Source organism: Eutrigla gurnardus (genome assembly GCF_963514095.1).
Source record: "Eutrigla gurnardus genome assembly, chromosome: 3".
NCBI lineage: Eukaryota > Metazoa > Chordata > Actinopteri > Perciformes > Triglidae > Eutrigla > Eutrigla gurnardus.
The window spans coordinates 13,899,951-13,925,375 of record NC_139917.1 but is presented as its reverse complement, the minus strand read 5'-3'; the positions used below and the strand labels follow the sequence as shown (position 1 = coordinate 13,925,375).

At 42.1% G+C, this 25,425-nt stretch overlaps 1 protein-coding gene across 1 annotated transcript in view; it reads right to left on the bottom strand.

Moving 5' to 3' along the window:
• Positions 1-25,425, bottom strand: part of stx8 (syntaxin 8) — a 42,915-nt gene that overhangs the window by 12,574 nt on the left and 4,916 nt on the right. Inside the window, exon 6 of the mRNA XM_084005790.1 lies at positions 24,278-24,370. Within this exon, the coding sequence (XP_083861916.1) occupies positions 24,278-24,370 (93 nt within the window). The remainder of the gene's footprint in view (positions 1-24,277; positions 24,371-25,425) is intronic.

Sequence of the window (25,425 nt, the reverse complement as noted above, 5' to 3'; positions counted from 1 at the left end):
CCAAGGATTACAGCCTGGTGTGATATCATTCTTTCGGTCATTAGCCAAAGCTCATGGCGATACCTGAGGGTCGGACGTAGATCAACCAGTGAACCGCGAGCTCTTCACCCCTCTCACTATGATACGTCTGCATTGCTGCTGGCATGGTGCCAATCTGCATGTTGATCTGCCGCTCCATCATACCCTTTTGTTGGGGTCACGACTCCAAGATACTTCCTTCATGTGGGACAGTGACTCCTACTTCCAGCCCGGGGGAAGGGAGCAACACACCATGGTCCAGCAGAGTACCGCGGCCAGTTCATTCATCAGAACTCAAAATGATGATAAACCACCTCACTGAGCAATTAGTGGACTTTGTGATTCAAAAACAGAACAAGCCAGATGCAAGTTAATTAAATAACTGCAGAGCTCTGATACATTATCCAGACCTAAAAAGGCAAGTGAGGGTCAAGGGAAAACTGACAGGATAACGGGAAAAGTACGGACAACAAGCAGGCCAAGATAACGCTTGTGCAAGTATGCTGCTCATTAGGTTTTAAATATTGTTCACTGAATAGACGGAGAGAGTTTAAGAGAAAGGACGAATAATAAGAAGGTAGGGATGTGTGTGATTAGTTGACTAATTGATTAAAGATCGCTACCCTTCACTAGTTTAAATGACACATCTCAGCTTTAGCCGTGGCGAGTGGCGGCTCTCCGCTCTGATCTGAGCTCATTGTTCACTCCTTACTCACTACCAGCCGCCATATTCTCCTGGCCCCCACCTGCCACATCTCGCTGCTAGACCACCCCGTTAATACAGGTGCATGCGGGAGCGTAAACAGTATTTTGTCCACAGTAAAAATGTTGTTTTCAAAAGGCTTAACACCAACAACACCATCTTTTTTTTAATACATTTTGACGTTTTGGATTTAACAGATGTGGGTGCGTTTGAGAAAGAGAGCGGAAGAAAAGGTAATAAAAACCTGCACGCGAAGATACAAATTAATGGTATAGCGATGCCAAAGCATGACTCTTCTTAGACCACAGTCCCCGCTGGCACTTCATCAAATATTGCACCACACACTGGGTTCTTGAAGCACATTCTTATATGGGCATTCATTTCAGCGCCATGTACAATATGATTTGCTAATTGGAAAATGTTATTGGCGATTTCATATGGCTCATATGCACAAGGTTTGACTTGATACATTAAAGTGTGCTACATTTTTTAGACTAATCGACAAGGCTGAATTAAAACATCTGTTTAAATACGCCATTACAACCATCCCCAAAAGAGGAAGAAGGGGTTAAGGGGCAAATCAGAGAGAGAAATACAGTGCTTGTGTGTGCATTATAGGTGGAGGTACATTTGGAAATGTAGCGTCCTGTGTGGAATTTCTTCAGGTCTCATCTTTTAGAGGGAGCAGCACTGCAATGCCCCGTGAGTATGCAATCAAGACACGTCTTCCTCCACAGATACCACACCGGGTAAATGCAACTCTCGGCCTAAACATTCCCTTTCAAAGCCAATCATCACAAGGTATTGGAAAGCTAATTCAAGTCAGACAGCAAATATGACGCTCACACGCAGGAGCACGGTGAGAAGTTTGGGAGACGCTTTCTATTTTAATGATCACATTCCCGCATCCCAGATCTATATCCGCCCCAAGCCTCGGGAAATTGCTGACTCACCTTCACACCGGCTCTAGCGGTGGTGGTTTTGGCTTGTGTGTGTGTGTGTGTGTGTGTGTGCATGTGGTGGATGTACTGCCATAAACAGTGACACCCCAGCGTGGCTCCAGGATGTGCTGTATTAACTCTGTGTGTTGATGTAGGACTCGCTCCCAGAGAGGGCACAGCGCACAGAGAAAATGCTTGTTTTCTCTCACCGATTTAAACTCAATCTGACTTGGTGGAGCTAATTCTGTTGTGCTTATTCAGGAGATGATTTCTCCTGAGGATATGGAGAAAAGGAGAAGTAAAGACAGACAGTGTCTTATTCCCCCGCTCAACCCACCTCGTGTATCCCTTGTTGTAGTGGAAGGGGGTCTGACCACCACTGTTACCAATTGGCCCTGGTGTGACTGACTGTATATATAGAGGGTAATGCTTTGTTGCCAAACAAAACACACACACACACACACACACACACACACACACACACACACACACACACACACACACACACACACACACACACACACACACACACACACACACACACACACACACACACACACACACACACACACACACACCTCTGGATGTAACTGGAACTTCGCTTGGCACAAACGGGGCACTCAGCATGATGATACAACTCAGGGCAATTATGGTATTTACAAGAAGTTACACAGTCTTGGAAGAGTTTCTTTCAACTTCTTTTTTTTCCCCTCTCTGCTCTCGGGTGCTTATTGTAAACAAACTCCCCCTGAGGATCTGTGGGGAGTGAGGATTAGCGGGAGTTTCACTCAAAACCTCAATTTGACCAGTTTTTAAACCCCAACAAATCATTTGAATGCCTGCCCCCCCAAAAAAGAGAGCTGAAACAAAAAAACCCAAAAAAGAAAACGAAATGTGCAAAGATGAGCCTCAGAATAGAAATAATCCTGAAAATGTGTTTAGCCAATCTGACATGTGAGAAGTGAGGACACATAAACACAGCCACTTTCTTTTCCCAACAATCCCCTAGCATGACAATAAAGAACATGTATTTATTCATAATGGGCTTTCTATTTTTGTATAAATATTCACACTGGTGGTGGGCAGTTAATGACTTGATTTCTGCTGTGGCGTCCAACACCAACAGTTCAGGGAAAAGCCACTATATTTTCCACCAGGGGGCCAACCAGTCATAATGTGATACACTAGAAATCAATGAATATTAAGTAACATTTCTCTGAAATGCAGTGGGAATATGATGCAACGAGGGCTAGTATTGCTGTGAATAAACAATGTGGGCAACTGCAAGGAACATATTGTACCACCTCATGGTCGCATGCTTTCCACCAATGTTGTAGTTCACATCCATGTCTGCCACTTCATCTTTTTATCATACTAGACTTTTGTATTAAATTGTCATACTTAACATATGAATTCTTGAAAAAAGTGTTTCGTGAGGGCAGTGATCGTTGATCCCCAAAATCAAAAATCAGTGCGACCTGGAGAGCAAGTTGACCTTAGTGCCAAATTTGAAGAAACTCCCTCCAGGCAATCCCGATATGGCCTTCAGGAGAATGTACCGGATAGACAGACAACTGGAGAACATGAAGCATCTACCCTGTTTTTGTGTCTTTCTGACCCAATGTGTGCACACATGTTGGTGGGGTTTGTTAGGGCATCACTATGAACACAATTTACCCTTCCAACATCTGGCCTTCTGAAGTGCCGGGCCACATGTGTACAGATTAGTCTCACGGCTGGATATTATCCCCCCCCACTCGGCCCCAATGAATCTCTGAGTCCCTTCAAATGGACTGACAGGCTCCCCCGGTCAACACTTTTGGGGGTAAGGCATCTTTTATTGCATCATTAGAAAATGTTCTATGTCGAGCTGAGTGATGATAAACGTCTTGCTTTATGCAGCGTACGCCGCCGCGGCCACACTTGCCAATGATCAGAACACGGTTTTATTTATTCACGTTGTGGAGCAGCAAGTGAAAACTTTGTGTTGGAACCGCCTTTGTCAACTTTGGAATAAATGTAATGTTAGTACTCCAGCAGGAGAAGTTTAGCCTGCTGACAGCAGAAAGAAGCAGTACTTCTATGTTATAAATATTAATGTCAAACTCTTTTGCGTCAGAGCTGCACACTCAATCAGAATAAAGCATCTCATTGGCAATTGCAAGACAGCAAAACTCTTGATTTACAAATGACAAAGAAAACAATCCAATCTGAAGAGGATGTAAAAAAGCAGTAGAAATATACCATAAAGCTCCAACAGTAGTGACCCACTGCTTTGACAGCCATTATATATGCGGACATTTCCAGCCTTAATCCCAACCACTTGTGCGCCAATTTGAAACTGAAACCGGCTGTGTGTCCACGGACAGTTTCACCTCCCTAACCCTGCTACGTTTACCCCCAAGATCCATCATCGCACGTGATGGACACCAAGAAGAACAACCAGCTGATGAATGAATTCCCTCAAAGTTGAACGTCCATTTGAAAGAACACGCTTCAAAGAAAAAAAGCACATAAATTGAGATAAGAAACTTCAACACTGGTTCTGCTTTAGCAGGCCCGGACCGTTGGGTTTGTACTTGCTAACCTCCAAAGACGAGGGCCATGTGAATTATGGGAATGTAGTCCACCAAACGTATGCTGGAAGAGCACATTCAGTTTTTCCCAAAGCTATTGCTATCTGACGCCTGTTACCAAAGTTAGCACATGAATGGATCATTTAAGAATCCGTTTTCATTCATCTTTCAACATTTTCTTTGATATCCCTTCCTTCCTACAGTTGTCGATCATATGATGCTCCAACATATCGCTGGGATCAGACAGAATAATTTCATCTGTCCTATCTATATCTGGGCCTTTTAAACAATCTGAGTAGTTAAACAGGAAAACACAAGCGCTGTGCAAATAAACAAAACAACAGATGAGTCATGCTGTCACCTTATGATACCACCTGAATAAAAAGAGATGTCTTCAGCACTGTTGGGAAGGTTTAGCTATCATGAGCTCAGGCTGTTCAAGACAGCTGGAAACCATCAATATAAAGCACATGTTTAATTGAGATCAAACTCAGATTGTCATCCACAATTAAATATGAACAGAACCTTGAAAAAGGAATGAGGGGAATTCATACCACCTGGTCAACAACCCTCATCCTACACGGCCAGGCGTCTCTGAACAGGAAATGCAACGGACATGAAATCACCCGCATTACGTACAATTAATACGCACGCCATCAGCTCTGTCATTTTAGCATTAATGAAAACAAGGATTCACACACACAGAACACGGTGCAAAGACCAACGGCATTAAGCAGTCTGATCACTAGCAGGTTTTCCACCATCACCCCTCTTATGGCCAGGTGCCACCGAACAATGTGTGCATGATGAGCATGAGGGTGCCAGCAGCGGCGGCAGCAGCGTGAGGCTGGGACCACCCTGTCACTGGCACAGCACCTCCACACCAGCCGCTGTTACACTTCATCACTGCCGCCACACGTCATTTGTAAGGACACCCAGGAGGGGGTGACACGTTGAGAAGCTAAGAACTGATGAAAGGGAATCGGTTTGATTGGATCAGAATTATACTGTAGGACATGAAAACAGTGAAGTGCCCACTGGATTCTGGCAGTTACCAGTTTACTGAACCATCTGGTTACTGCCCTGGCCATTAAATCATAACAGTATTAAAACGCATACAAAGTGAACAAAACATCATTTTAGAAAACTACTACTACAGCCGGTCATTACATCACGGAGCCATCTTCTGGTTGCAAATAATTCTAGTAGAACATGACGACGCGGATTCCCGAAGGCAAACCAGAGTTCCACAGCTGCAAAACACACAAATATCTGGTATAAATGTAACATTTAGTGATCTTAATGACTATACATTAACACAATGGCAACTATTTTAAATATCTTTTTTAATCCTTATTTAGCCTCTTCAAGTATGACTATTGATATCTAATAGTGAAAGTTTGTTAATAAGCTATTTTGAACTTTACATTTTTTTGTTTTTTTAATACATGTCCACATGTAAATAAACCAATAAGAAAAAAAGGTGTGTTTTTCCAATAACATTAAATATTACAAATGCAAACAGAGAGAGACTGACTTTCTCGCTAACCCGACAACTGTTGTGATTAAAATGATCGGAGTCTAATAAGTCAACATTCCCCGTGGTGAACGGAGCTTCCTGTCAGTGTTTGCTGGCTGACTGACTGACGGAGGAGTTATGTAGGGACTTTGATCTTCATGCCAGACCCTGGTTCACTCATAATGCACGTGGCACATGTGCTGCCATGCACAGACGCCGACACAAACACACATGCATACACACACTGGTCTATGAGCATCATACAGACAGGCACGCAAAGAGAAGGAGGCAAAAACACACACACACACACACACATACACACACACACACTTACTTCCCGGATGTGACACGCTTCCTGCCAACATTTGCATCCCAGACTGAAGTGGAGTCATCTCCACAGTGTTAACCCACAGTGCACAGTTCACAGGGAAAACGGGAGCAGTAAGAAACACGGAGCTGATAGAGATGTTTAATTGCGGAAAAGAGAGTTCAGAGCCAGCTGGTATTTATCGCTTTAGATCAGTGGCGATGCACAACATGAAACATCACAGAGTTATTGTTCAGCCTGGAAAGTTCTCAGATAAGATGGGATCAAGTCTGGGTTTGTGGCTCTCGGTGGACTTTACTTTGGCTCATGCGCTGTGCACGAGTGTCGTTTTGAGAACTCTTTCAATATGGATCTGAGGTTCAAAGTCCTAATAAGTGAAGCTTCTGATAGAGAAGTATATCAGCAGCTCAAACACAATAAGAAGCAGTTTATAGAAAAACTAACGACAAGCAGGACAAATTTGCAACTGGCATAAGCGTGTGATATAAGTTTGAGTGATGCAAACTCCAAATGCCCTTTCCTTTTGTGGCAAAGATATTGTTATATTGCATGTGTGTGACAGAGAGAAGTAGATTGCTGATAAATGGGAGGAAGTGCATATTGGAGAGAAACAGTGTGCAGGTCAGGTGCATCATGGACAGATGGAGTGGAAAGACATTTTTCACCCCTGGGGCCAGATGCTGGAAATCCAGTGGTCAGTGAGACCCTCCCCCCACTGAGGCCAGTCCCTAAAACACAACAGGTGCAGGAGGGCCAAACTGGGCACCTGAGCTCCCTTCATGAGGATGTAACATAAAGACAATCACAGATAAACACAAACCCATGTTCTTACTGCTAAGAGCTTTACATTATACATTAACCTGATCCAGGCACACTGGGCTTGAATACACTGAAGCAAACAACACACATGTGAAGCTGACAAAGATAAAGGTGGGAACACTTGGCACACTGGGGAGGGGAGACATCAGACTCACATAATTGCTGAAAATCTTAGTGAGCATGTGGTGGGTTTAGGGTAATTGGGCTCTCATGGAGGCCAGAATAAATGTTTTTGGCCAACAGCACGGCTGAAACAACTTCCCATCCTGAGGAAACAGCCTCCCACATAGCTTGTGGACAGGAGTAGTGCTGGGCACTAAGCAAACAGCAAAGAAACATGACGCAACAAGACCACATGCTCCACTGTGGGCCACATTCACTTCAAAAACACGGCTGGATGCACAGACAGTTAGACACGGAGCAAAAAACCACATGCATACACACAAGTTAGTGTGAACATGTGCGAACGCGGAGACACACGAGACTCAGGAAGGAGTGCAAGTCTCCTCGCCCGAGCTGCAGCTATGAAGTCTGACGGTGCAACGCGAGCTGCAGCCATTTAAACAGCTGCACCTACAGCTGTCGTGTAATTACTCAGCTCCTCCATCTGATGAGCACAAAAAGGAAGGTGCTGATTATTGGAGGAGAAGAAGAAACCCTCAGAGGAGGAGGAATTAAACCAATTAACAGATTCTGTGTGAGATCCTGTGACTGCCTCCTCGTACGCCCGAGACTTGGATCACTCCACCATCCTAACACATCTATCCCACGGATGAGAAGGCACAGCCGTGAATCATTCCACACTGAGAGGTTCACTGAGGACCATGACTTGTGTGACGCCGCTGCCTCTACTGCCCACTAGTGGGTAAATGTGTGGAATGCATGAGGGAGCAGGAACTCGACTCTTTTTCTCCTTTAAAATTTCATTTCAAGAGTTCATGGAAGTGCACGACTCAAATGCTTGCCTACAGCATAAGAGGCCACTTTTACTATAATCTTTCTAATCATTACAAATTAACTATATTAAAGTGCAGAACATGTTATGTGAACTGTTCAATTTCTGCTGAAAATGTGTGATTTCTTAGTCTATTGACCACAGGACACATTTTTAGCAGTGCTTTATTGTATTGTATTGTATTGAATTGTATTCTATGGAATCATTTTAAATACTTAGTGGTAATTAAATCTCATATTTGGCCAACAAAGAGAGGTTTGGTTTTATGTAACATCAAAACAATGACTTAAAGATATATTGTTATAAGAGATTGTGACTTTATGTAGATTTCCTTGGAACACAATGAATCGTAATACTCTATTCAGAAATCACCCAAAAAGTATGCCATAACAACTATATCACACAGAAAATGTTTTGCCTGTATGTTTATCCCCTTTAGTGTGGACAGAGCAGGTCTGTGCCCACACTGAAGAACTTAAAGCCTGTCTCCACTGTGTAACAATTGCAGCTTGGAAACAGAGTGAAACATATGAGAATGATTAGATAACAGATCAAAAGCCTATTTTGTGCGCCGTGCTTGTTCGAGCGGCACAGATCTGTGCTGTGCCCATAACACAACATTTTTACGCAGAAATAAAAGACCAATAAAGGCCCTCTTATTTAAATTGTGAGGCAAACTAAGGTTAGAAACAGTGTTTTATCTTTTGTCTGGGGGGTAATTCTAATCCCTCGCTTGGCCCTTAGATTGTGTCCGATAGCACACATGCAGGGTTATCAGATAACACATGAAATGGATGGGCATGACGCATTTCCCACTTGAAAGGATTTGCAACAGTTTCTAATGGGACAGATATTTTCAGTATCACTTTGAAGGTTAGGTGATAGCTATCACCTTAGTTTCCTCCTGTCAAATACCTCTCGAGTGCAATAACAATACAGTTTGTTATGTCTAAAAAGTGGAGTGAACAGTTTTTCACAAAAGACTTCAAACAGAAAACACTATAGTTTTATTGTAGCGAACAAACACAAACTATTGCTTGTATGCAGGTCAATCCAGAATGCACTAGCTCCATGCTGACCTTCAGTATGACATTTTCCTGTGTTTTGAAAAGGGTTCTATAAATCTTTTTGATCATAATTCATCCACTGAATGTTTTTTTTTAAGTTGTATTTCCTTCTTCCTCTCCTTTCTTTGCAACACCTATGATTTACATGTGTTCTTTAAACCTTAAAAACTCACAAGTGAGTACAACAGACCCTTTGCTAAGCCCCGCCCCCAACTGCTACACCGTCAAGCGCTCAGAGTTACCGTGGAGCCCACACTGTCACTAACTGCACTCCCTGAAGAAATATTATTTAACTTATGGAAAAACGAAAATGTACAACCGAAGGGTCTCATATGTCTCTGAAGAACATTTCCAGGATGTCAAACTGATTGAGCAGCGAAAACGGGTTAAAAGATGAAGATGGAAGCTAAAGGCGACACATTTGAGTGTTAAAGTGAACCACATGGTGATCAAGACAGAAAACACTGAAATGAATTGCCCTTCCTGTAAAGGCGGGTAGTTCTTCATTTACTGTAAAAAAGCAAAAGCAGTAAGTTTGCATACATGAAGCTAGCGTAGTAAAAACGTGCTAATGATCGTTAATGATGTGCTAACATACTCGGTTAATGTTAGTCCCACAGGTTTTAACATAGAAACATAAGGTCTCCAGGTACGATTATTACACAATGTTTAACCACGACCAGCTCCAAATCCACACAACTAGCCTGAAAAACGTTAGAGTCTATGAAGCAGAGCTGGATAGTTCTTCATTGAAAGAATAATCTCTCAATGTATCTCACTTTCTTTTTTGCTCTCACCATTTCTAACACTCTCCTTCCACGTCTCAACATTTGTTTTTTCCGCTCGCCCTCCTTCCATCTCGGCCCCTCGCTCTCAGACTCGTTTGACTCGCTGGCTTTTGTGCACTGCATCTGTGAGATCAGCCCACCCTGCTCTCGACCACACTCTGTGTGCGTGCGTCGCTGCGTAAGTGTCTGTGCACGTACGTGAGGTCCTGCACTGACGTCTACCTCCATCCCCATCCCATCTCAGGCTGGCCGGTGGCCTCTGAGCCTCGACTCATGCAGATATTAATGTGTGCCAGTCACAACCTGACAATGTGCTGGACATGTGGTGTCGACTTTCAGTACAAACATAATGATCTCACACTCAGACAAGGCACTTACGCTCTCAAACAGTCATCTGCACACACACACACACACACACACTCTTTGAGTGCTGAAGAACAGATGTATATACACACATAAACACATAAAAATGCCCAGCAGATGAAGGTGCAATCTTCCCCCTGTGCTTAAATGGGAACCACGTGCTGACTTTGGGTTGAGGCAGACTCGGTAAAGTAAGTCCTTCCACTCATTATGTGGGATGACCCATGCTACCCCGAGGCAGAGGGGAACGTGAGGCGGCTCTCTGCTCGTCGGCCCTTTGAACACGGCCTCCAAACCGGAGCGGTTAGCAATTAAATAAACAGAGGAGGAGATTTGTTCCCGCTGTCACTTGCGTTAGCCAAAAGGAACCTGCTGGGCCAAGCCTGAGTCAGTCGAAAGGTACCATTAAATGGCAGGGAATCCTTTGCCCAGGGCCAAAGGAACTGGCAGCTGAAATTGCAGAGTTTCCCAACCAGCAATACCACCAACACATACGGCTAATGTGCCTCCACTGGACAATCTGCCCGCAGAAAGCTCTCCAGGGAAGAATTACAGCAAAGTATCAACATCAGTTTGCCGTTAAATTGTACACATACCACACGCACCAGGCAGGCATGCGGTCGAATCAGAGCATCCTCGTTTTGAGCAGGTAATGCAGTAATGCTGACCAGAGTAATATGGGTATACTCATTGATGAATTACCACACATTCAGTGTTACACAGTGATGGCAAATGGCTAATGGGAGTGCATGTGAGACGTTCCAGCTAAAGAGAAGCCTCCTCTCAGTGAAACTTCCCTGAATGAACAAAGTTAAGAAAATAAAAGTTTTACAGTAGTACTGTGTCTGGCCTGGCTACAAAAGAGCAGGCACGCTGCCCACACTTGTCAATTAACCCAGAAATTATTTAATTATGAAAAATCAACATCTGGATGAATTTCAAAATAGTACGTTTAAAGGAAAATGTTGGATATGCACATGAACAGCATACAGCCTCCCTCCAAGCTGCCAGCACCCAGACCTCCACTCTCACCTACCGGATGAGGTGAAATGATGCAGGCCCTTGCCGGCAAATGAGTTGGAGCCCCGGGGCGCCGACAACACAGAGGGAAGCCAAACGTTGCAACGATACAAAGCCTTTTAAAAATAGAAAGGCGAAGACCCTCCCCTTCCGGTGTCTTCGTGGGACCTTATTTCAGTAAAAAATACGTATGGTAGTTTTTTTTTATTGTGGCATGAATTACACAGATGATGTTTGTTAATTTAAAAAACAATTTTGCAGAAGAAAGTGAACTGTGCAATTTAAATGGTCTAAAAAAAGTAGTAGTTACTTATCACCGCAGGGCCTTATTTCGGAACCAACCAGAGAGGAGGGACCTCGCTTCTCTTGGAAAAGTTTCCCTTCAAGTAATAAAATGGTCAAATAACTTATTGAACCTAAGCTGTTAATGACAACTGAACTCATGTGTGGTTAATACATTAACATTATAGATTATACAGATTGCAGAATCACAGTATTAGCATCACAATAAAACCCATAATGCCAACTAAACCCCTCTAATGTCCACAAAGACGGTATTAAAAAGATACTCAAAGACATGGTAATGAAGCCAAACCCTTCAAAGAGCACACAAACAGCCCAATAAGTGTTTGTTTCCAAGGGCTGTGTCATCATCTGCTTCAAAGATGTTGGTGGGACAGAACTGGTGAAATCATACCCCCCTAGATTTCTTCTTCTTCTCCCTCCTCATTAGCATATGCGTTGTCAGAGACAATTGATAGTTTGTGAAAAAGCTTGTGACTGCCAGCATGGTGGCTGTGCGTGCTGTGAACGATGGATGGAGCAGGGAGTAGAAGGGGAAACAACCTCGCCCAGTCTATACACAAGTCTGTTGGTGGACATCTGGATGTGATCCGCGTCTGCAGATGAGCTGAGCAGAACCAACCACACCTCATTCCTGCATCATACCATAAATTGGGCTTCTCTAGGTGCCTGCCTCCATTACATACAGGGTGACTGTAGAGTGTGACTATGTGTGTGTGTGTGTGTGTGTGTGTGTGTGTGTGTATGTGCAGGTGAGAGAAGGGGTGGGGGTTGGGATGGGGGGGGGCACCCAAGAACTCCTACCCGTAGAAATAGGAGTCGAACAGACACTAAACTGTTTTTCGTGACGTGAAAAACTAAAGAAAATGGTGATTGTTGACAGTTGTTATGGTAACAACATAAAACAGTGAGGCTGTAAACTGTTGCCGCAGCTCGCCGGGCAGACAGCGAACGCGGGGAGATGGATGGCGGAGGGAACTGAGGTGGAGGGGAACCATTATCCATCATTTCCAGTGTAACGTGTAACCAGTGTAACGTTACAGCATGGTGGAAATAAAGGTCATATTGATAACTTGTGTATTTATACGAAAAAAAAAAATACATCCACAGAGCTTTTAGAAAGGTGCAGAATCAAAAAATGTGATTGTGAATTACTCATTTAAAAAAAAATTGACGGCCCGTAGATAATGTTTTGTTTACCTCTGTGTAGATAGCAAGGCTTGTGAGCCAATAGAATAACAAAGTTGGTATCACGTGGTATCTCTGCGTAGTCAGGGGGTCAAGAGTCTTTGGGGTTGCCAGTTAGTGTGGAAAAAACGGAAAAATGGCTGAGTTTGACGGTAAGCGGGCGTCATTTCAGTACCAGTCCCAAGTGCTAAGTTACAAAAGGAGTAGCCAAATGTAGCTACATGTTGCAAAATGAATTCATACCACGAAAGATTCATCACTTGACATGACTGAGTCTGTCCGAGTGTCACTCCACTCGAGCATGAAAACACAGGTTGTGCAACGAACTGGCAACCCATTGAGGGCGCATGCGTTTTCGAGCAACAGCTGTGTTGACGTGAATGATATGGAAGAGGGGAGTGCGAGTGCAACATCTAGGGGCCAGATGTTATCAATGTTGTCAATAGCACATTTAACAAGCTGGCTAGCTAAGTAGCAGCCAACTGGCTAGTTAGCTAGCTAATTCTTGAAAATAAGACTTGAAAATAATAGAATGAATCGTTTTGGCTTCACCAATAATCGATATAAATGCATTTAATCGGATGAATCGTGATTCTTACTTATGATTAATGTTTTAATACGTTTAAGACACTCTCTCCCCTGCCAGCATGTCTACTGAAAATGTTCAAAATAACCGAGCATATTTTAATTACATTTTTGTATTCAGCATAAAATATTATGCAGGTTTACTTTTTTATAGACTAAATATGTTATTTTTTCACCTTTCAGAAGAATACAGATAGTCTCACTCGCTTTATTGCATGTTTATTTCATGGATATAGAATGTTGGTTACAAGTTACTGAATCGAAACGTGGTTTACAGAATTGAATCGAATCGTTACAAAAAAAAAAATCGTCCTTGAATCGAATCGCCAACTACTGTATCGTGAATCGAATCGAAGTGAAGCCAAAGATTCACACCCCTACTTACTCCACTAAGCTGTTTGCCACGACTGATGACTTTGGCTGATGACTTTATCGGAAATTAAATTCAAAGCATCATTTGTTTGCAAATTGTTTGTTAGAGGAGTGTGTTGGAACCAATGTTGTGCTGAAAAGGCAATAATTGAGTTCAATAGAGTCAAATTGGAGATTTCTATTTCAAGCTAAAAACATCTCAAAGAAACATCAGCCCCTACAATAATACAGTCAGGAGTCATTTGATCCATAGAGCTGTGGGCTGGATTGGTCTTAATGTACTGTTATCATATCCCTCACACAACAGTACAGAGAAATATACAGAAATGTGATGAACTTTGGTGCATTATTCCCCAGCGCGATAACATGAACCACATCCTTATATTTCTACACACTTAGCTTTAATCCATCATCTACTGGGCCTCAAATAACCAGGATTTAGCCGAAAAAAATCTCAAGGTGTGATTTATACAATATTATTATTGCCTTTAAATAAATAAATCAGCAATACAGAAGTTGTTTGGGTATGGCTACCGCAACTCTGTCCCATTTGACTGTGGTCAAATCAGGCCTGAAAGTGGTATCCGGTATACCCCATCACGGTCCTCTACTACTGCCACACATGAGCTGTCTATTCCTGTATGCTGAGAATTTCTGCCACTGTTTTTTTTTTATGTGGGGCTTTTCCTGCTAACGACTGTCACCAGCACACATTGGTTCCAGATGGATCACGATATATCAAAGCCAAAATCTAGCAACAAAGCTTGCAGCTTGTAAAGCAGAAAGCACGGAGGGAAACCCCCTAGTGCAAAAAGCCTCCTACTTGTTGGCATCTATTAATGCCAAATTATTAAAGAATTAGAAAGAAACCCACGGACAGGGCATACAAGCTTTCCCTATTGGATATTGGATATATATACAGAGAATATTGGCAAAATTTTATGCAATGTATGTGGCTTTCAAATGCTTCACTCAAGCAATGACTGTCAAAAATGAGTCATAATGCTTATAATATATGGGGTTAACTTAATAAGCCACGTCAAGTATGACTATCTCCCCATTGCCACTGAATAACATCTCTTTTAAATAAGAAGTGGGTGTGTCATGGAAAATAAGATACTGGCACTGAGCCACTCTGTCAGAAAAACCACATAAGGAAACATTCAGACAACCTTTGTATGGATTTGTCATTCAATCCACCAAAGCCTTTCACATTCAGATCAGTGACTGATAATGGTGCCATTACATGACCACGAAGAAATCCTGCATGAAAGCCAGTTAATTTTCTGAGCTCCATCTGAAACGCTGCAGAAAAGACCAACCAGGGGCATAAAAAGAAAACGATGAAAAAACAACAGGTTGCATTTCAAGCCAATGAAGAAACCCAAAGTCTAAAACCCACACTTTCTGTGTGATAAAAGGAGGCATCAATCCACCGAGGGACACAAAAGAAGGGTTGATTGATGAAATGTCTCAAAAGGTTTTTATTTAACGTCCAAAAATGTTAATTCCTGCCGCGCCTAAACTGGATTATTCATCACTTGGCTGTGGTTGATGTGACACAAGTCCCTTATCTCATTGTTAGCCCTCTCTGCTTCGCAACTCCATCAGTATGGCACCAACAGGCCTTGGACAGAGATGGATGCCGGGATGGATAGATAGAGAAACAAGGACACAAGGACTCATGATTGATTGTACCCTGGTTCGGATGCACAGGAGGCTTGTCCTGGGGACTCGCAGTGCATCTTCATTTGCCATCTTTCCATCAAGTCCCCTGCCATGAATGCCTTCTGGGAATCTTCAACCCTCTTAAAACAGATTTAATCCTCAATGAGTATAAATATACAACAATTTAATCTACAAGATAAATTACCATCCTAGAGTAGGGTTGAGTAACTATAATGCAGTTAAAAGGCTACTTTGTACATTACTTTACATTATTGTCTGAAACCCACAAAGTGTTCTACTTGGCAACAACCCAGAAGTATTTAAATTGGCTCCAAATTTATGGGCTCTGAGATATGAAGGGAATAAAAATATGCCATTCAACAAGTCAGGATGGAGGGACTTGAGTCTGAAAATTCACTAAGATTAAACATGGTCCTTGGCGTGATGGATAAAAACAACAACAATTAAAAGTGGTTGTCAGAAAGACATCTCAAACAGCCAAAAATGCAGTATCAGATATGTCTATGCACCAATCGGATATCACTGTATCATATCATTTATAAGCTCATTTATGCGACACAGGAAGAAAAACATTCTGTACATTCTGCCATTATCGTAAAACTTCCATTTGGAAAGAAACTTCAATATACAGTTGTTTGAATGTGAGATGAGATGTGAGATGTTTTCCCAGCAATATAAAATAGATATTAGAGAGGGAATTATGATCTGTTTCACTTTTTTATTTTTAAGATGCTGGTATCGGATGGGTACTTGGTATCGTCCGATACCGATGGTCAGGTATCGGAATTGGTATCGAGAAGGAAAAAATGGTATCGGAACATCTCTACCATCAAGTTAATATTAATATCTACATTTATATCACAATATTTGAAAGACTTGCGTCTTTTTCATACCACGTATTTGGATATGTTTTGTTTTTTTAACTCAAGTTTAGACAAAATAAGCAATTGGAATATGTCATGATGGATTCTGATTACTTAGTAATGGGCATTTGTCACATTTTTTTGGTATATTTAAAACAAATGCTGGAAAAACATGTATAGATATATAAACTATACAAACAATGCTCAGTTACAGCAATACATACATATGTAAATGTGTTGTCCATCAACAAAAGTTATTCTCAATGCATTTCGAGAGCAGCCTGAAGTCGTAATTTTCTTACAAAAAATAATGCAATGTAATATTACATGTGGGTGTGGTTATCCCTCCATCACGTATGGTTCTCAATAATTTCCAAAGTCAAACACCAGTCAGCCAATCTGCTGGCCACACAAAATGATGCACTCTTTTCTGCGGCTCATTGCAAGCTTGACATTCCTCCGTTGACAACACTCTTTTGAACAACACATCGCGACTACATTTCCATGCCGTCTGGAAAACACTACTCACTACTACCAGCCTTGCTTTCCAACGGAGCGAATCAAACAAACAATAAATCAATCTACAACTCTAACCACTCTGACTTTCTGCCGAGTGCCATCATTAGTATGGTTTATTTGCTCACTGAGCTGTTTCTAAAAGCAGAAGCAAGCACGGGGGTTGTGTTTCTCAGGGGCAGCTGCTGATGTCACTGTGCTGCAGCGGTGAGTACCTCTCTCTTCTCACTTTACTGTTTATTTGGAAGTCATTAGTGCTGTCCAGCGTGGACCCTATACCCGCTCTGCTGACAAAATCAAATTAGTGATCTAATTATTAGCAAGGAGTCCATCACAGGACGGAGTGAAACGCTGGCTTACTAACAGAGATCACACTTGGAAAGTAATGCACTTTTACCTTAAGAATGAATCAAGCTGGGTGACAAAGTTTAAAAACACTCCCATTACCAAAAGGTCACAATGTGAGTCATTGCAACAGACATATGTTCTGTTTAAGGGACCAGCAGCAGGAGAAGGAAGTCCTTGAAGAACAGGTCACTTCCAGCCAGGAGTCAAGGTCGAGAGAGACAAGCTCCTCAGCAAGAAGTTTTGTATATATTTAAAAAAAAACAAAAAAAAACACATTTAGTAGCTATTGTTTTGTTTGCATGTTTTTGTAACGTTTGCTATGGTAACAGTTACCATAGTAACCGTGACCAAACAAAAACACACAAACAAAACAATAGCTACTAAATGCGTTTTTTTTTTTTTTTTTTTGTATATATATAAAACTTCTTGCTGAGGAGCTTGTCTCTCTCAACCTTGTTGTCTGTGTTGTCTGTTGGTGACTCCTGGCTGGAAGTGACGTGACCTGTTCTTCAAGGACTTCCTTCTCCTGCTCCTGGTCCAGGGTCTTCTTCTGAGGAGTGCAGTTGTCAGCTCCAGCTGTTTTTCCAGAGCCTCCTTCTGCTGCTCCTGCTGCAGGGTCTTACACTCATACCGTTTTTTGAGCTGAGCTAACTGGGCTTGGAGGCCTTGAGTGACTTGCTTCTCAGCATGGAGGTTAATGTAGTTCTGCCGGCAGGCTGAGCCCTGTAAGTTCGGGCTCTCACTCATGTCATTTAAGGCCTCCTCTTTCTCAGAGAGGTCTTCTTTCAGGGTCTGGATCTCCCCCTGCAGCTGGCGGATAAGAACAGCCTTCTCATGGGTGACCTTCATCTCAGCCTGGAGGTTCATGAAGTTCTCCAGGCTGGTTGAGGACTTCAGGTTCTCCTCTTTCTGGAAGTTCTGGGGGTCACTTGCCCTCTTGAGCTTCTCCACTTTCTCGCAGAAGGCCTTCTCCCGATTGAAAAACACTTCTTTCAGGGTCTTCTGCCGTTTCAGCTCCATCCTCTTGCTGTGCTCGCCAGCGCTTAAGTGCATTTTTGTTAAACTAGATTGAGAGTCCATTTTATTTATTGTTTTTGATTGTTTTATTTATTTATTTTGGATATTTTAAATGTTTTCAAGTTATCATGTTAGATATTCTTTAGAAATAAACGTTTTGATCTTTGAAAGGGTGTACTTGCATTACATGAGTTGAAAATGGTCTCAAAACTCACTCGCTGTCACACATCTCTTCTGAATGAACACTTGCTAACACCGGGCTTGCAATACGCTGGGCATACTCGCATATTTATATTTTGTTGTATTTACAGTGTTTCTTTCACTTATAATACAAGTTAATTTGGTGCTAAATCACAGAATAAAGACGATAACAGTTAGTGAGTGAGAGTTTATGTTTGTTAAATTTGCAAAGGCTTCATACTAGACAATACGACATCCAACCTTGGCTTGTTACTAGACAATACGACATCCAACCTTGGCTTGTTACTAGACAATACGACATCCAACCTTGACTTGTTACTAGACAATACGACATCCAACCTTGGCTTGTTACTAGACAATACGACATCCAACCTTGGCTTGTTACTAGACAATACGACATCCAACCTTGACTTGTTACTAGACAATACGACATCCAACCTTGGCTTGTTACTAGACAATACGACATCCAACCTTGGCTTGTTACTAGACAATACGACATCCAACCTTGGCTTGTTACTAGACAATACGACATCCAACCTTGGCTTGTTACTAGACAATACGACATCCAACCTTGGCTTGTTACTAGACAATACGACATCCAACCTTGGCTTGTTACTAGACAATACGACATCCAACCTTGACTTGTTACTAGACAATACGACATCCAACCTTGGCTTGTTACTAGACAATACGACATCCAACCTTGGCTTGTTACTAGACAATACGACATCCAACCTTGGCTTGTTACTAGACAATATGACATCCAACCTTGACTTGTTACTAGACAATACGACATCCAACCTTGACTTGTTACTAGACAATATGACATCCAACCCTTGGTCCAGGCTGCTACTGTGTAATGCAAGAAAAAAAAAAGACACCCAGTTCTTCTCATCTCCAGGAGTCAGACAAAACAAGAGTGCACATGTGGTCAGACCTGTTGCCTAAGAGGAAATATCTCTCGCATCCATCTGAAATGTGTTCCAAATGAGGGTCTGTTTCTCACCAGTCCCGGACATACTGCACACTTTGTGGCTATTAGCGTGTACTCAGTAAAGATAGGTGTTGTAATATCAAGCAGCCCAAACATTTATTATCAAAGGGACGGGGAAAAACAGAGACAGGACACGGAGAGAACATGGATGCGATAGTTAAAGTGAGAACACATCTGCTAGAGCTGTCAGGGGTCTGAGGTCGACTCAAAATTGGGTCTGGATGTGGAGACAAACACACGGAAAACAAACGGCAGTGACTTGATCCATTTGGATGGTTTATGTGCGGTGAATTCGGAGGAGCAGATTTAGTTGAGCTGGAAACTCCTGGTGAACTTCACACATGCTGAGAGGCTGAAAATTACCTCATTATTCATTCATTCGATTAGTCCAGCATAAGTATACACAGTGATGCCTGATCTCCATGGAGCCGTAAGCACAGAGGTACACCTGGAACTGGATCTGTCTTTTGTTTGCATGTGTTATTGTGTCTCTGTGTCCGTTTACATCACATGGTTTGTCGTAGCTGCATTGCCTCTCCATCAGTCTAACCCCATCATTAAGAAGACCCTAAAGATCGGACAACCTCAAACTCTTGGCGGCCCTTTCAAAAACCGCTGCTTTAACAAGCTAGCCACCGCCTGTCACTCACAACCATACCACATAGACATGGACTGATGTCATTGTTCCAGACAATCTGAGAAATAGCAACACCAGTAAAGTGAAATTAATGTTGATGTTTCTCTGTGGGGAGACTACTGACGCAAGCCATTTCAGCCGGTATGCGGCGGACTATTTTCTGCAACATTTAATGTGGAAATAAAAATAAGCTATGTTTGGTGACATACTGTTAGAAATATGAAAAAAGAAAAAAAAACTTGACGACAGCACATGATTTAACTAATTTTAACACACTAACAATCATGATTGAATTTCTATTTTTGTTATGACTGGCAAGTGAAATCGGAAAATCTTCAGTATGCAGCGGATTAAGGTTATGAGCCATAAAGCAGACTGAAATCGAAGTAATCGGTCTGCTTACTCGCTCATTCTGATCCGGTTTAGATAGGGGGGTAACCGAGGGCTTTGGGTTCATCTCTAAACCTCTGAAAAGGGTCATCTTCCTTGCTGACCTCAGCCGGATTTGTTTCCCGAAAAGGAAATGACTGCAACCTCCACTGCACTTGGGTCATGAGCTAGACTTGAGGAGCTGAACTACAAAGAGCTTAATCTATTTATAGGAAAACACTGTTACAGTACAGTGATCAGGGGGGAAAAGGAACCCTACAAGACAGAAAGACAGTCGGACGCCAAGGTTACGCGCCAACTGTCAAGATAAACAAGGAGCCTTGCCATTCCCCTGCTTTACATCTTAAATCCATTTTCCTTGCCTCTCCGAAAACTATTCCCTAACTTTTTACATTGTCAATCCTGACATTTAATATAAGTAAGAAATGTCACATGCAATAATATTTACAACTCATTTAAGTACAAGTCTAAAAGAAAAACTATTTTTTTTAATGCAGAAAACACAAATTGATTGAGACTGAACGTCCCACATTAGGAAAAACAGTACTTGGACAAGCCATCGTCGTGTGAATCTATGCAGACGTAATGGTGGAATAACAAGGATATAAAACTTAAGAATACAAAAGCTACCTTCCTCACATACTGGATTAACTACCGAAGAGAGCTGGAGCGAGGGCTGGGTCTTTATGGCAAAGCCTAAACGGAAAAGTCACAACACTGTCTTCATAAGCTCACTTGAATTATATCTCACAAATTTTTTATTTTATAATAAATGTAACTGCCATAGCAACAGTACTACTACACAGTAACTTGGCATGCCCAGTAGGAATAGAGACAGAGTGCATTTAAGTCCAGTCGCCACCGGAGGGGAAAACAATGCATCACTCTCCACTGACTTTGTATGCTTCATGGTGCCTCCTTGTCACTTTGGTCCACCAGCAAACAACAGAAAAATGCTTAAAGCTGCCGTGTGGTGGGATGCACTACCAACATGGTGGAGAACCCAGAACTAGGCTTTTATGAGCTGCCTGAGGCATCAATAGGAAGAATCGGACAACTATGAGATCCTGACACTCGGCAAGCATTTTGCCCAAATGTCCGTTTTAGCCTAACTGCTACCAAGTCCAGCCCTGGTAGACATAAGGGGCTAAAATAATCCTTTGACATGCTGAATTTAATTTGAGTTAGCTACAGGCATTTTGTTAGCTCATCAAAGATTGTTTTCCCTTCCTTGTGCATGGAGAGTATGACACGTAGAGCTCTACCTCTATGGAGGGGGGGAATTCAGTTTCTAATTGCCATTTTCTTATTTGGTGAGAGGGTGATTACACTGTTGGAGTAACAACATGCAGAGTACAAAGAAGAAGAAGACGAGGGTGAGACATGAAAACATGGCTGCTGGGTATATTACTTCTATTTAGGAGCATCATGTTCCAGGTGTGTTAATTGCACATGCATGCAGCATTCTGCTTGACTTTTCAGTTAGTCTGCATAAACATTCTGAAAGCACAGAAATACATATTCTTTGGACTGTGGGCAAAGCTAGTCACTCTCCTTAAACCCAAGACTTTCAAGTTACTCCAAAGAAAGGCTTTGGGAACGTGGGGACGACAACGTTGGCTCTACATCTACATGTGAGATAGATCATCTATCCTCCATCCTGCCAAACAATAAGAACTAAGACGTCTCCAATAACTTATACCTCAGCATGAGATTGCAGAAGAGACATGGGGATGGAAGAAATGGGAAAGAAGTATAAAAGAGGGATAAAATAAAGGCCTGTTGAAAAGGGGGAACAGAGAACAGGGAATGTGATGAGAGATGGAGACTGAGGCAGCAAAGGTCCCACAAAAGCAAAGTAGCACAGGGAGGTATAGAAAAGCTCAGGAAGGCCAGAGTCCTGTCGGCCCTGTGAATCATCGCCTGGTGGAAGCAGGCCTTAAGAACCCGACCATAAATTGTGGCCCGACTGTGAGCAGCTCTGACTGCTTTGTGAGGAAATTCTATGTCTACACTTTATCAACCGTCTGCATGAGCGCTTTTGTAATAAACAAAAGGCAGGATATATATTGAAGTATTATTATATCATAATATCAATATCACTAAGAAATGCTTTCCTTTAAAAAAAAAAAACACACTAAAAAAACAGGTGGAAATGTGTGCAGGTTTCTATAAATGTGTACAGTTTGGATATCGCCATATGGAGCTGATTACAATACCCACAGGTGGCAGAGCTTTTTTGGACCACTACAGAAAGTAAATTCATATTTAAGAGTCATGTGGGCTCCAAACACAGGAGTAGTTACAAGCCATTGTTTCCAGCGCCAAAATCATTTGCCTTTTCTCGCTTTCTTGCAGTGGACGTGCTGTAATTCTCCGTTACAGCTCTCCCATCACCCATTCAGGTTCGTATTATTGGAAACACTGACATCAAGCTGAAAGAACGAGAAGAAAAACACACCGGTCGGAGCACGAGAGCAATGATCCATCTCTAGTTCAATACGGGTAACAGGAGAGCGGGCTAAAACAATCCGTTTTCCTTTCTTTCTCTTCCATTCTCCCATCGGCGTCAACCAAACATCTGCCATTCCTTCCCAGCAGAAAGGGCTGGTCGTTTGTTTCCATGCCTAGATCACTGGGTTATACAACCCTTGGACTTGTTTGGGACGGCGCAGACAGGACATTACAGGATAGGAACGCCTTTTCCCCACTAGAAGCTGATCATCGAGGTAGAAACAGATGATAACTGCAATATATGCTGTGGGTAGGTGAGGCAACTGCAGACGTCATTTTAACTTGATGTTAAGCCTCTTACAATTTGTTTTAAACAGTAAAAGGTTAAGTAATCAGAACGACTCTGAACAACGACAGAGGGGTTGGGATTCTGATTAATTAATGTAAAGTTTTTCCACTTACTCTTAACTGGGTATGAAAAAGCAAGGAGAGAACAAAAGGAGGCACGGGAGAACCAGAACCAGACTTCACAGTAAAATCATTTCTAAATGGATTCTGGTGCAGAAAGCTCCTTGTTGTGACTTTAAGTTAATGAGAAATAACCTTAACCTTGAACTTGATTGATAACTTCATTACATTACTAGAACCTTAATCTGCAGCAAATTACACACAGCACTCAAGTCAGCATGAAAACATGTAACAGGAAGTGAAACTTTGTAGAAGTGTAAACACAAGAACACAAAATCTCACAAGACTTTAACACAGAAAGACATTCTCTCGCCATAACTCCTGTTTCTTAGAATAGGAACATTAGCAGCGCCACTCACACCACTCCCTTCATCGTTGCTGTGGGCTTATATATCCACTCGACATTTATCAACCTGCAGTTTCTGTGCTGTGAAGTTTCTCTCCCTGATGGTTGGAAAAGAAGCTGGCAGACTAATGCACGTTCTGGGCCCGCCGCCGGTGTAAACATTAGAGATAGCCCTCACGATTAAATAAAAAAACACGGATAGGAATACATGTGTACATCCTCTTTGTAAGGTAACACTCTCGGGCCTCGGCCTATTAACTGGTGTAGTCTTCGGAGAGCGATGCATTAAAGGATCTAATTGTTCACCGGTTGACAGATGATCGTCCCGAAGTCTTTGTCTCAAGTACCGCCTGTCTGAGCATAAAAACAGTCTGGAGTAATGCATTCCATTCTGTAGAGCACGTTCTACTTGTGATGGGAGCTATTTATAAATTGATGAGAGGCATTTTGCCAGAAATGACTCAAAAGCACCATTATCACAGAGCAGATCTGATTCCAGAATACAAAACTCTTTGTGTTGTTTTTTTTTCAATGAATTTAAGCAGCATTAAGATTCTCTGTGGGGTGTATGACCAGGATAAGCTGGTGGACGTGTTCTTGCCCTGAATGTGAGGTCACTTGCTCTGACATTGATAGTGTAAGGGCGTGTGTGGGCGAGTGTTTGTATGTAGTGTTGCGGTGGTGTGAGGGAGTATCACTGTCCAGCAAGTTACATGAGGCAAGTCATTCCGTTGCAGAACAAGTATGTCTGATTGCTTTCACGCAGCGGTGTGTAATGTGTCTGGATTTCATGCAGATTCATTTTTTACCATTTTGTTCATCCAGCTCATTGCCGATCTCCTGGCCCATTATCTTCTGTCTGCCGATGACAGCTGCTAGTGCATCCAAGCCTGCGTCCTGGGCTGTGAAGAGAACGCGAAAGAAAATAGAAACAGTTACACACTTGAATAAGTGGGATGTCAAATGTAGCAGTGGGGCAGGACGTAATTAAGTAATGTCCCCTTTTGTACGAAGGGAGCAATTACAGTATACTGCACCTGTGATATAATGAGGCAACTATTTGGGAAACAGGGATGACAGGCTGTTGGGGTCCAGTTCAGCTCACAGTGCCACATGTGAGTCATTCAGTACTTTACCCCACTCAGCCGTACTTCTGTTATTATAACTGCGGCTGGCCAAGGTGAAGAGCAAAAAACAGTGAAGCTGAAAGAAAAGAAATGTTTTGGCCTCTGTAGGTTTCCAAGTTTGACACGCTCTCTTCCACAGGAATTCTTTTTTTTTTTATGACCGCAGGTTCAGGCACTCAACTCCACCAGAAATCCCACAGGGGACTAGAAAGCTCCATGTGGTTTGGTTTTCACCAGTCTTAAGAGGAATCTGTGATCCCAAATTGACAATAACCAGAGCCGTGATGGAAACACAGCAATGAAGTGTCACTTGGAGGCAGGTGAACTAATGTCAAGTCATGTCGGAGCCGTTCAGGAAACAGCAAAAAAAAAAACAGGCATGGGCCTTCAGTTTTCTGGATGTGAATTATTATGATCATCACCTTTTATGTTAGAATGCACCAGCTTAGACAATACTACGACATTGTGTCTACAAAAGTCATATGTCTCAAATGTTACAATGTTTTATGGAAAATTCCTTCTTGTTCCTTGTGTTAGACAGACAAAGGGGTAATATATATATATATATATAATTTTCACACACACATTAAAATATGTTACATGTGTTCAATAATGGTTGAAGGGGTGTAAACTAGGGATGCCGAAAATTGTTAATGCTATGGATGATTGCGATGCCCATATTTGGTCTTGATGCTAACTATATTAAAAAATAAACAAAACAGCATACTTGAAACCATGTTTGTTCAATATATATATATATATTATATATAATATATATATACAATATACATACATACATACACACACACACACGCGTATACACATATACA